At 48.2% G+C, this 13,345-nt stretch overlaps 1 protein-coding gene across 1 annotated transcript in view; it reads left to right on the top strand.

Moving 5' to 3' along the window:
• The first annotated feature begins 3,973 nt into the window (after nt 1-3,973).
• Nucleotides 3,974-13,345, top strand: part of TBX20 (T-box transcription factor 20) — a 34,816-nt gene continuing 25,444 nt past the window's right edge. The window contains exons 1-4 of the mRNA XM_064703371.1: nt 3,974-4,134; nt 6,215-6,449; nt 7,726-7,890; nt 13,208-13,316. Of these exons, the coding sequence (XP_064559441.1) occupies nt 4,008-4,134; nt 6,215-6,449; nt 7,726-7,890; nt 13,208-13,316 (636 nt within the window). The 5' untranslated portion in view covers nt 3,974-4,007. The remainder of the gene's footprint in view (nt 4,135-6,214; nt 6,450-7,725; nt 7,891-13,207; nt 13,317-13,345) is intronic.

Below are 13,345 nucleotides of genomic sequence, written 5' to 3'. Positions count from 1 at the left end.
GCGAGCAGCCCTTGGGGTGGGACGGCGGCACGGAGGGTCTAGGCAGCGGCACCCCGCACCCGTAGGCTCCCATTTAAAGGGAAACGCGGTCCTTGCCCGCCGCACAGGCTACGGATCCGGAGGGGAGACAGGGAATTAACGGAGGAGGAGGGATGGAGGCAAATGCCAGGTTATCCCAAGGGACAGCCGTGAGAAGAGCGGGTGTCGGCTGGGCTCGGTGCCGGGCCCGTTTTCAGGGCGCAGCCCCGCACAGGTTTGTCTCTGCCGCGTGAAGTGTGCGGCGTGGGCGCTTTTAAGGGAACAAAAAAAGAGTAAAAGGGCAACGGCCCCTCATCACTACGCGAAAGAGTTGCTTTAATCCTGAGCGCGGTTCCCTGCCCGGTGTGTGCCCCTCTCCGCACACCCCGCCCGCCCGCCGGAGCTCTTGTCACACAGGCGAAGGCGCACCTGAAAGCATCCCTCTGGACCTAGGCTGCTCGGCGGGTTTCTGCGGGTTTTCTGTCCCTCGTGTATCGTTCCCGTCGTGATTTGTGTAGGTGAGGAAAGGGCCGGGAAGAAGCGGCGCTCACGGTTTTCACGGGATCGAGCTTTCTCCCTGGTTTGTCAGGGATCAGAGAGGGGTTTTGGAAGCGGGCTGCAAGCTCCCTGTTTGAAACCTGACGGCGAAACTGAGACCTAATCCTGATTTAAGCTGGGAACCGAACGAGCGAGATGAGGCGTGCAGCGATTACCGCACTCTGCTTCTTGCTGGCTCACAAGAGAGTAAGGAACTTTTTGAGCAAAGTAAAATGGGGGGGAAAAAAGTATTTTGAAAGAATTATGAAGCCTAATGAATGTCTCTGCCACAGCAGGCTGACACCAGCGACAAACATATGGATTTGCTAGATTAAAAACAAATCTGCAGTGTAGCTTGCATGTCCTTCATATACGGGTAAACAATAACGAAGGATTTAATTGAAACGGGTTCAAGCGAGGCAACAGCCCTGCTGGGGAGCAGCAGAGCTGGTAACTCTGCTCTCGGGAGGGGTCGGTGCAGCGGTGACAGCCGCTCTGTGCCTGGGCGCGGCGGGGACTGGCAGCTCCGGTTCGCATCCCTTGGGAAGAGCGCGCGGACGTTTCTAAACACATCCACTTGGTTGGGAAAGCAGAGAGGCATCAAGAGCTTTGGGGTGGTAGTGTATTCCCCTGCCACCCCCTGGTCTCTGGAAGCCGGCCCGTCGCCGGAGAGGGCCGTGGGCAGGGACGGCAAAGCAGCCCGGGGAAGCCGCGCTCGGGCTGCCTGATCCCTGTGTCTCCCCAGTTCGGCCCCGGCGGGGGAGGGAGGCGTAGCGAGGATTAGACGGCCGGAGTTGAGACCCATTCCCTGCCCACGGGGAAGGAGGGGGTCCTCTGGGAGTCTAGACAAGGCTCATTTCCTTATCGGAGGCGGAGCGAGGGAAAAAAAACTTAAAAAATACAGACTCTCCCCGGATAGAGCGAAAAATTGCATGGCATAACCAAGTAAAAGAAAAGTCATCCCATGTGGACGGACCCGTTTAAAATAAAATAAAACGAAGCTCCTGGTTTCTTTCCACCCCGTTTTTTTTACCTCCAAGGTACAAGCAGAGATCTGCAAGCCCCCAAAGCCAGTTCCTCTCCCCGGGGAAAACGGGGCAAGCCCCGTCCCAGCTCCACGGCCGCGCCGCGGCCTCGGTTGCCCCTCGCCCTCTGCGCCCGGGTGCGCCGTGCCCCGCTCACCGCGCAGCGCTTCCCCCGCCACGGCCGCGTCCTCCTCCCCCGGGACTGGAAATCCCGCGGCCAGGGAGAGCAGAAGTCGGTCCGAGCTGCCTCAGCTGCCGAGGCGGTGTTTCTCAGACGGACGCACAGAAATATCCAGAGGCACCCACCGCCCCTCTCCCCTCAGCCCCGATGGACCGGGGGCAGCCCCTGCTAGGGGCAGGTATGTTACGACCTCACTGCTGAGGGACAGAAATAAGCAAAGGAAAAAGAAAGGTTGTTTGGGGAATTTTGGTTGTTTGGGGGTTTTTTTCGGTTTTGATTTGTTGAGGTTTTTTTTATTTTTGAGGGCTTTAAAAAATTTTTTTGGTAGGATCTGAGCTGTTACTTTGACAGGTTTTATTATCCTTACTTGCGCGGCGCGCACAGTAGGTAGAAAACCAAAGGAGACTTAAGCATCCCTGTTACCAGCAGAGGAAAGGTGAAGAGGATAACTTCCCGGCTGTTTGTACCCTCCTTTGTCTGTCTTTTCAGGCAGGCCGGACCCTGCTTTTCGGGTAGGGCCAAGGGAGCGCAGGGCCGGGAGCTCGGCACCCCCGTCCCGCCGCCCCTCGCACGCCCGGAGGGGTCCCAGGAGCGTGCAGGGAAACCGGACCCGTATTTGGCGGGATGTCCCTCGGCATACAGTGGTAAAGTGTTGAGGGGACTTTTTGTTTGTTGTTGGTTTTTTGGGGTATTTTTTTTAAGATTGGTGTCGGCAGAACCTCTCGTCTCTGTTTCCTTGTGTCAAGCAAGAGGCGATGCTTGGTGAGCTGACCCTCCCGGCTCGCCGGCCGCGGGGCTGGCTGGGCTCTCCCCTTTCGCCCTTCTCTCGCTAATGCCTGAGCCGAGACCGGGCCCCCAGACCGCTGTGGGCCACGCCGAAATCCTCTGCCAGACGCTTTAGGCTCTTCTAAATAGGCACGTCCCGTTTGCGATAGGTATTCTATCTATTAGCAAATCCAGGTAACAAAAGGGCAAACTGCAGTTGGTTCTCGCTGATCTCAAAGCGATAAAGCACTGTTTCGTCCTCCCCACTCCACTGGCCGGGCAGGGTGACCCAAATAATTCTTTCTCCGTAACAATTAATTAAGTGTAGTAGGAATGGGATCGACACCGGGTATGTATGGCTCTTGGCACGAGCCTGCATAATAAGAGTGCTTGGATTCTGTTCTAGATTTATAAGGTGGAACTTCATTGATAAAGTTACACGTCCTCTTGTGAGTCGTTCTAGAGAGTAAATATCTTCAGTAATATTTTTATTTAAAGGAATTTTATTTAAAAGCACCGCTTTTCTTTATTTAATTTATTCATGAGAGTATGTTTACATGGTATGTGTAAAGGAGCACTGGTGAGAAACTTACTTAAATCACTGCCTTAGAATAAGCTATCGTTGGTACTATCAGCCCGTCCCGACTTTGTCTGTCTTATGTGCCTGATCAATACCACCTATTTCGGCGCAGCCGATGAAAAGGATTTGAAGAAAACTGTGCGATCAGCGGCCCACGCACTGGTTGGACTGGGAAGGGGGTGCTGCAAGGGTCTCACCTGGAGTCGGTGGGGGGAGTACATCTCACCGGGATGACAATATTTGGGATCCGGTGCAGCAAAACCAAGGGTACGATCTTAAGGGACATTCTGTCCCAACAGAAAGCACACAACGACAAAAACGTCTGCTTTGAAAGCTGCTGTCTTTTAATATTTGAATGCAAAAGAGAAAACTGACACTCACACACACGCACCAGAAAAATTCACAATTACATTTCATCCTTTCAAGCGCCTCTCCGCCGTGTCTTGCCTCGGCAAAGCGAATAGCCTAGGGACCTTCTCGGGAGCATCCCTGGCCGCGCGGCCTGCCCCTCCTTCCCGCCCCCGGGGCTCGGAGCAGCGGATGGCGCTCCCCGGACCGCAGCCGGGGCCCCGGCGGGGAGCGGCGCTGGGGTGCCCAAAGGGGAGCGGCTGCGGGGAGCTGTCCCGAGGGCCGGCCGCCCCCTCCCCACCCTGCGGGCGGGCAGAGCCCTCCCTCCGTCCGTCCGTGCCTCCTCCTGCTGCTCCTGCTGCCCGCCTCCGCCCCCTCCCCCGCGGCCGGGCCGGGCCGGGCCGGGGCCCTTGACGTGTCCCGGCGCCGATTGGCCGCCGGCCGATAGGATCTCCGCGGCCCCGCGTTAAGGCGGGGGAGCGCTCGGCGCCGGGAGCAGAGCGCTCCCGGTATCCCGGCTCCGCCATCCCGGCCGTGTCCCCGCGCAGTGGCCATGGAGTACACGCCGCCCCCCAAGCCGCAGCTCTCCTCCCGGGCCAACGCCTTCTCCATCGCCGCGCTCATGTCGAGCGGCAGCTCCAAGGACAAGGAGTCCCCCGAGAGCACCATCAAGCCTCTGGGTGAGTGGGGACGGGGGTGTCCGCGGGGTCCGTCCGTCTGTCCTGTCCGCTCTGCTTCACCCTTCTCAGCGCTCCGGCAGCCGGGTCGGGCAGCGGCGCGTCCCCCCTGCGCGAAGGCTTCCCCTGCAGAGGGTAAAGCAGCACCACCTAAGCTTGAAGGTTGAGTGCCGTCATCACCCACGATCGTTTTGAGGCTGTTTATAGCATGAAGAGTTTCCTAAATTCCTCTAGTTTCAGTTATGCCTTTTATTTATCCAGCTTCGCCATTTGCACAATAATCCCACGCCCTAAGGTAGTTCAATTTCTCTTCGCTGACATGAAATGAATCTCTTAAATGGATATTGCAAAACCACCCTGGTTCTGAAGTGAACTTAGAGACGCTCCGTTGTCGTGCCGAGGCTTACAAGGGGTAGTAAAACTTGTGCGTAGAACTGAAAATCCCTTCACTCCACAGCTCCTCGATGTAGGCTCATACAGGCTGTTTAGCTCTACACAGACCGGGAGGAGTTTTTTGTAAGCATTTGTGATTTTCGGGTAAGCACTTTCGCTCTATTCGGTTGCCTCGATTCAGAATCCTGAATGCTTTTAAAAAACACGAACATCTTCTCCTCCTCCCCCCGCTCCAAGTTTCTGCGGTTTGTCATCTTTGCGTGTATCCAGGAGTTCGCAGAAAACTACAAAATATGTGTTAAGCTTTCAGGGCGCCAATGAGCAGGATTACACTCAATCTTAAAAGAATTTAGAAAAGGCAGCCCCTCAGCGTCTGCTGCACCTAATCAACTGTCTCAAAAGATTTCACATAGCTTAGGGATTCATTGAGAACTTCAGTTTTAAGTCTGGGCGCTAATGTAGGCCGGGAACGTTGTAGCATTCCCGGTCGGCGTATTTACATGGGTTTGTGTTAAACTTTGTGTTAGTGGGGTTGGTTTGATTTTTTGGTTTTGTTTTGTATTTTTCCTGAAAACACTTATTTAGTTTAACTTTTCAAAAAATTTTAACCCCTTCCCTCATGCCATTTAACTAAAAATCGAAGGGAAAGGACTGCCTGTGACTCGGTTTTTTATTGACTGGAGCTTTAGGCAAAACCTTTCCCTGGAGGGGCAGGACGCGTTCGTGCTCCTCCCGTTCTTTGGCGCCGGGCGGCGGATCCGCCGCCGCATCCCGGTGCCGCACCGCGGGGCCGGGCTGAGCCCTCGCAGCCCTGCTCCCTCCCGGCCTCGCCTCCGGCGGAAACTCCCAAGGGAGCTGCTGAAGCGCCCGAAGCCTCCCGGGGCATGCGGGGGTGGGCGGCGGAGCCAGGCGCGGCGGGCGGCCCGCGTCGGCAGCAGCTTCTGCACCCGCGTAGCTTGCGCGGCCGCACGCAGCTCCTCCGGGGCCTGTTTCTCCAAAGGAGCGGGCTCAGGGTCAGCTAACTGGCTGGGATAAAGGCAGAGCCAGCTTTCCGGGAGGGTGACCCTGTGCCCGCTGTTTCATTAGTATTTGGGGTTCGTTTCCCCGCTAAGGAAGCGCGGAGCCTGCGCGGCCGCGGTCGAGCTCCTTCTGCTTTGCGCTCTCTACCAGCGGCAAAATCCAGGAGCAGCGTCCCGTGCTCCCCCAGCGTGACCCTGGCCCTCGGCAGCCCCTCGGCGCCCAACGATCCCGTTTTAATGAGAATTAGTGACCTTTCCGTGGAAGCGCTCGGTTGGCGGGGGGCAGCGCGCAGGGCTGGCTCTGCCCCGCCGTGCCCCGCGGAGCGGATCGCGGCCGGGCGGCGGCGGGGCCGGGGCCGGGCTGCTCCCGCCGTCCCCCGGGAGTCCCTCCCGGTGCGCCTCTGCGGGCTCTTCCCGGAGCTCCTCTCCCAAAATCAACACCGCCGCCCACAAATGATGAGCAGACGCCTAAATAATCGGCCGGGTGTGCGAGGGCAGTTAAACGATACATGTATCATACATATATACATGATGAACGATACCTTTCATATATATATATAATATATATATTTAAGTATCTTGTCTCGGTGATCCTATTGTCCTGGCTGAATCCCCTCTCTCTCTCTTTCTCTTTTTCTGTCTGTCTCTCTCTTTTTCTTCACACCCTGCAGAACAATTCGTTGAGAAATCCTCCTGCGCCCAGCCTTTGAGTGATTTATCCAGCCTGGATCCTCACGGGGATTTTAGCAGCAGCCCTTCTTCCCTGTGCACCGAGCCCCTCATCCCCACCACCCCCATCATCCCCAGCGAGGAGATGGCCAAAATCTCCTGCAGCCTGGAGACCAAGGAGCTCTGGGACAAATTTCATGAGCTGGGTACCGAGATGATCATCACCAAATCCGGGAGGTAAGGCTGGGCAGCCCCGGGGTTTCCCTCCGCGCATCCTTCGAAAAGCGGCTTTGGACAGGGAGAAAAAGGGCAAAGTTACCGAAACCCCGCAGGTTTTTTTGTATCGGGAGAGCAGCACGGCGAGGTTAAGGGGAGGAGGAGGAGGGTGAAGCCCCGTATTTGCCGCAGCCCCTCGGCGGGCCCCGCTGGGGCAGAGGGAGAAGCGGCCGGGCCGGAGCGAGGTGCGCTGCGCTGCGGCGGGGCCGGCTGAAATCCATGCGGGGCGTCCTGGCGGCGGGGAAGAAGAGTTGTTTCCGAAATAATCAGGTTTGTGACTAAAATCCTGCGGTGATTTTGAGGCGCTGGGTTGGTATAGACCGAGGGAAACGCGGGGTCGTGGGGAAAGGATCCTGTCAGAGCTTGGTTTGGTTTGTTCTTTTCTCTCTGTTGCAAAAATGCGCAAAAGAATTTCAGGCTTTCTTCTTACCTCAAACTATGCCAGTTCTTCAGTAAAGCTTGTGGGGTTTGGGTCAGTCAAACGCACTCTGGAGGAGCCAAATGTTTTTCGGGGTTTTTAATCCCCAAAATTACTTTTTATGAACGTAGTTGCCTGAAGATTTTTTTTTTCCCCTAACTGATAAGATCTATCGGTATGTGTTTTTATTTTTAAAAAATAGGTGTAAAACATGCAATATAAAGTTCAATATTTTAAGCTGTCAAAAATTATTTAACTTTATTTCTGGTCTACAGGATAACCTTACATTTTAAAATTGTGTTTTGTCAAAACAGTACATAAAAGAAATGTTTTAGTTTTGAAAATTCCGTTCAAAAATATTGCGAGCAGGCTTAAGAAAACACTCACGTAAAATATGTGAGAATAACAATGGAAATAATTTTGGAAAATTTCCCTTACAGTAATATGGATCCCGCAAAATAGAAATAATTAAAGAAAATCCAAGTTCCTAAGTATCTATGTACCTTAGCTACAACTATTTTCTGAAATCGTTGTGTGCTTTAAACTATCAGGCAAATAGTATATTTCTCCTTTCCTTATTCACTTTTAACAATGTTTTTCTTTTTGCTCCCCAAATATAATTTCGATTTCAAGATGCTTTTTGTCTCATTATTAGAGAGACGCAAGATCTAACTCCCGTCATGTGGAAGCAAAGTCAATACATGCTTTAAGATTTTGCAGGGGATTTAAATATAATTCTTACTTTTAGCAGCTTTTCAGATGCTTTGTTATTTCTGTTCTCTGCCCAAATATTTATTTTCTGATTTGCCTTTTTTTTAGGAGAATGTTTCCTACGATCAGGGTTTCCTTCTCAGGAGTGGATCCTGAGGCCAAGTATATTGTGTTAATGGATATAGTTCCTGTGGACAATAAAAGATATAGATATGCCTACCACAGGTCTTCCTGGTTAGTGGCTGGAAAAGCTGACCCTCCTCTCCCTGCAAGGTTTGTATATTTTATTGCTGCTCTTTTGTTTTTCTTTACTATTATTTTCCCCTTCACAAAATATGTTGTATTAATCTTTCCATTCTGTTTGCAAACAGTGCTCTGAGATTTTGAGTCCGTGTTCAACAAAGCTGGTTACAAAACTCTGAATACAATTTTTGTGTTGCAAAATCTGGCTTCAAATCTCTGCTTGAGATTTGATTTATACTGAGTATTCCAAGATATGCAGAATTTGGTTAAGAGCTCTTTTACACATACCGGGGTTTTATTTTTTTTTTTTTTATTTAAGTTTGTCATGATTCAGATAAGAAATCTTAAAAAAGAAAAAAAAGTGTCCCTTGGATTTTCCCCCCCAATATTTGACCTCATAATTTAAAGCAATCCAGGCACCACCAGCCAAGCCAAAAGAGGAATAAATTGCAGCTCATTGCTGTTTATGCTTGAAATGATATTATTTCTGTAACATACCCAGCATTTGCTAACCAACGATTTTATTCTTGATCTTAATCATCTCTTAGGCAGCAGGCAAAGTACAGATCAGTTCCTCAGTTACTTTTCTTTTTGTTGAAAGATCATTACATATTCTGAAACATCAGGAAAAAAACCCTCTGTAAAATAAACCCTCTAAAATAAATTCCCTTTTCACTACAGAAACAAATGCTTTAGAAATTTAATTTCTAAAATAATTCCATTAATGCAATTAATGACTGCTTCCTTTAAGCACTGGGCAACCGAGGCTGCAGCGCTGGGCTGTACAGTGAGAGGGCAGGTCAGGGGAGACCCACACTTCATCGTATTCAGCCCAGCACTTCTGTACCTACTTCAGTCCCCAAGGCCAGTGAGCCTGCAGCACATGTCGAAAGGCTTTGCTGAGTCAGAGCCGGAGATATGGAAATAACGCGGATGGAGCCTCTCCGGCTTCAAAGAAACTTTTTGCGGAGGGCTCCCCGCAGGAGCACAGATCTGCTCCAGGTGGCTTAGCCTGGGGTTAAGAACTTGCTTATTACAGAGGCAGAAATTATAAGTGAAACACAAGAAATGGAAACCAATTTTTTTTTTTTTTTGGTGTGTGAGTATAGGCACCAAATTCTGCGCGATTTCCTTATATAAATAGTTGAACTGAAATCTTGGTGACTGGTGATCTCTGGAAGGCTGTTCAGGGGAGTAAACAAACAAAAAGCGCAAGCAGAGAAGCTGTGATTAAAGACAGCAACCTAGGAGTTATGTCTGCTTTGTTTTCATGGCCAAAAACTCCTTCTTGCAGTGTGGTTAACGTCTGAGGGCTTCATTTGACGTATTGTAATAGGCACTGATCAAAACCCAAAGAAAAAACACAGATCCTGCTCCAAAGGAGTCAGCATCAAAAGAAGAAATAACAGAAGAACAGAAATAATTTTAAGGCAGTGTTTCCCCCCTTCTTATTTTTCTGTTCACGCCCCTTTTGGGATACCTTTAAATAGATTTCTAATTCACACTCTCTCTGGCACAGACTTGTTCAACAAGGAAATATTGGAACGTAAGAAAAGAGACTGGAATAATTAGCGATTGCCCTACTGAGTATTGGATAAAACATTCTTGAAGTTTAACAGTTATTTTTATTGTACTGCTGTAACTTTTGGGAGTCCTCAGCAGATCAGTGCCCCTATATGGAAATCTGTGCTGTTCCATTTTCAGGATGCTTTGCCCCCATGTGTGAATGTACACCTTTCCTGCTTCATTTTCAGGATGCTTAGTTAAACAGACTATTGATCAGAGCACAGGCAGAGGCTGCTTTTTTCTTTGTGTAGACAGCACTTACATATGCATTTATGCACTTTGTCCTCCTTATACTTCTCTTTGGTGAGAAAAAGGATGTCAAGAGGTTCAGCGTGCCAGTGTTTGCATTACCAGTGCTTCTTCTAGAGTGTTGATGCATCTTTTCAGGTGGGAGGCCTCAGTCTTGCTTGAAAAGATTAAAAGTAGTTCTCCTCCCATCTTGAAACGAGTTTGGTCCTGCTTCAGTAACAAAACCCTTAACGAAGTTATGATTTCTTGTGCTCCAAACGCAGGGTTTTAGCTCTCCCTGCTTGAGGAGTGTCAGTGAGAGGTGTGTGTGTGTGTTTTAGTGTCTGGGAGCTGGTAGCAAGGTACTTACTCCCCACATACATCACTGCCTGCATCTGCCCAGGCACAGTGACATCAGGGGAATAATTCAGGAGTTGCATTGTTCCTGGGTGTAAGACTTTGCAGGATTGAACCAGTTTGATGGTTTTACTCTTTCCATTATACAAATAACTTTCAACACTGTGACAGTTTTGTAGGGTTTTTTTTGGGTTTTTGGTTTTTTTCAAATTAATAAGTATTCTGTGATTCTGTTTGAAAGATTAGCCCTTCAGGGAACTTTCTATTAAAACCAGTTTTATCCTTGTCTTCCTGCTGTCAATGTTGAAGACAAGTTTATGTTGCAATGAACAAGTTTATGTTGCAATGAGCACTTAAACAAAAATACTTTTCAGAAAGTCTTTTGTAAATCTTCTAAAGTGGTATCTGGGGATAGAGTTCCTATGTGATATTTTGTGTTTGTCTTCCACATTGTTAAGACTGTGTGAAACATCAGTTCAATAATTTTCCACATGTACCTTTATTTGATCATCTTCCTTTTTTGCCTCATTTCTTTCACTCAAAAGTTTATCACTATATATTTTTTTTAACTGTATTTGTCTACAATAATTTGTTTAATAAACTTAGTGTTTACACGTTACAGAAAACTCTAGGCAGGAAACCTTTAAAAGGTATTATATTTTGAGAATTATTTGAGATGTTACGGTAAATAAAAGTAGCATGCACAGGGACCAGACCATCTGTTAAAGTAAATAGAGGGAGTGCAGTGTTGCATTCCAAAATACACAAGAAAGAAGCAGTACCCAAAGCTTGTGTATATCATGAATCATTATATACTGCAGAGCAAATTCACACCCAAATATGGCTCCTAAATCCTTTGTGAATCGAAGCGAGGAGCCCCTCACATCTGGCTGGCCTTAGGCAGCAGATCCCAGACAAACTTCTGGGAGAGCCTCGTGTGCCGCCCTGGAATGTGCACATTTATCTCACTGACCTGTTTGCTCGTGAACACTCGTGGTCTGGCCAACAACTTCTGCTTCTGAAATTGCTAAATTGCTGTGTCAGGGGTTCAGCCCTCTTCCCTGAGGTGTGCAAGCTCTGGCTGTAGGAGAAGTGTGGGAAATAGGTGTAGCTCACCAGGTGGAACCCTGTATTCCAGTGGGATTGTTGGGGTGTAGCAAATGGGCAAAGAAAAGGAAGGTCTATTATTGTATTGTATATCAGTAATTGATATTCTGGTGCCCATCCTTCAGTGACTCTCCTGTTAACACTCTGTTTACAGGCCCTTGGTAGTTTTAAAGCAGTGCCAAGCATTAGCCATGATGGTGTAAAACAATTGTGCTCAGCTTTTCAGCACAGGGAGGTCTTTACTCATTCCCTGCACATATTTGAAATACTTTGGCTTCTTGGTCCCAATTAGCCAAACCTTGCTGAGCCTGACACTCTGTGATGGCAGTAAACACTATTAGCTAGTATCCAGACACTCAAAATTAGGAGACAGGCTCAATAAAAAAAAAACTAAAAAAAAAGAAAAAAACAGAAAAACAAAACAAGAAAAAAACACCAAAAACACAAACACCCAAAAAAACCAAAAACAAAACCCAAAACCATCACAACTCTGGCTGAAAATTTGCAGGGCATTTTCGACATTCTTTTTGTTTTGCCTTCCCTAATTCAGGGCTCTAAACATTGAATTTTTCACAGTTTTTTAGAGGAAGGCAAGGTTAGTTTTCATGAGGGCTAAGATTCTTTTGACATAACATGATTCCAGATCTTGGGATTTCAGATACATCATCATTTTTTATGAGCTTTGCAGTGCAATCAGCAGAGTTGATAGCAGTGAGGACGCCTGCATGCTACGAATATTTTATTGTGACAGGAATCCAGGCTCAGCATCCCTCCCATGGACATAGCTAGAGCAGCCAAGCTGTGCTTTGGATCAATGTAAGGAAAACATCCTGCACATCTGAGGCGAGCTGTGCTGGTAAAACTTTAGTTTCACTGTGTCTTGGGGATTCTGCTGGCAAAAACAGAATACGGGATCAAATCTCCTTCCTCTTGGAGCAACAGGGCTGCTCTCCCCAGCGTCTTTGGTATGGGCATTCCTTGATTAGGGATCAGCGCGCTCTATTGGAGAGTTACGCCCCACCGTTTAGTGGTTTTTCCATTCTAAAATCGTAGCTCAACAACAAGAACAAATGTTTATCTTCCTAACCTGGCAGCTCAGTCCTGCCCCACCCACCAAATGGAAGAAAGTCATTTGTGAGGCCAAAGACATCACCCAAAATGAGAGTCAGGCCCTGAGTGAGTGATAACCAATGCAGGCAATAGCAAACCAGGGCTGGTTTGCTCTAGCTGAAGGTCTACTCCAGCTCTTAATATGCCATCACAAAAGAATGGCTGAGTTAATAATTTTCAGCAATACATTATTCCTATAAAATCATTGCTCTTAAACAGCATGGCACTTGTAATTAGCGTAGTCATAATGTATATATCATTGTATCTGCATGTCTTCTTGCTTCCTTTTCTTCTGCTTAATTTCCCAAGTGTAGGATTGTTAATAGCAGAGCTGCAACTAATTTTTCATGTCAGACCACTGTGCTGGACTGCAGCCTTCAACCTCCTATAAACAGACGTCACCACAGCAAATGTGTGATCGAGTGCAGGTTAAAATCATTATCACGGCTTAATGTTACATATAAAGAAAAATGCATTTTTATCTGCATTCCCCCATTATCTCTGTAATGACACCATGTTTTTTCTCTTGGAGTTGTAGTCATTGTTATTTTAAGTGCTTGTTAGTACAGCTGTGGGGAAAGACATGATCAATTTTTCATTTGGGAAAAGACACAACAGGGAATGTTAATGTCTCCATTTTAGATAGCGGGATAAAAAAAATAGTTATGGTTAAGGAGCAGTCTAGAGCTCAGACACAGGATTCTCAATTATGTTTCAGTGAATTAAATAAGTCATCTGCTTTACTGTTCTTCATGAATATCTTTATTTCAGGAATTCATTAATTTGGGGGAGATGGTGTCACATTTCAGCAGCAGATCTGTATTACCCTAAGTTCTCAGGATGTCTATGCCTGGGGAACCACTGCATATCCCAAAAGCAAAATGACATGTGCATTTTGACTTCATACAGAGGTAGTGCCCACACACAAGCCCAGAGGTGAGATTTTATTTTGATCAGGCATTTTCTCTGTGTTTTTTAGGTTGTATGTGCACCCCGACTCCCCGTTCACAGGAGAGCAACTGCTGAAGCAGATGGTGTCCTTTGAAAAAGTCAAACTCACCAACAACGAGCTGGATCAGCATGGCCATGTGAGTAGCTCTATGGGTGGGAAAGGGAA

The sequence above is a fragment of the Zonotrichia leucophrys genome, chromosome 2 (assembly GCF_028769735.1).
Source record: "Zonotrichia leucophrys gambelii isolate GWCS_2022_RI chromosome 2, RI_Zleu_2.0, whole genome shotgun sequence".
NCBI classification, from domain to species: domain Eukaryota; kingdom Metazoa; phylum Chordata; class Aves; order Passeriformes; family Passerellidae; genus Zonotrichia; species Zonotrichia leucophrys.
This window is presented reverse-complemented; position numbering and strand designations above follow the sequence as displayed.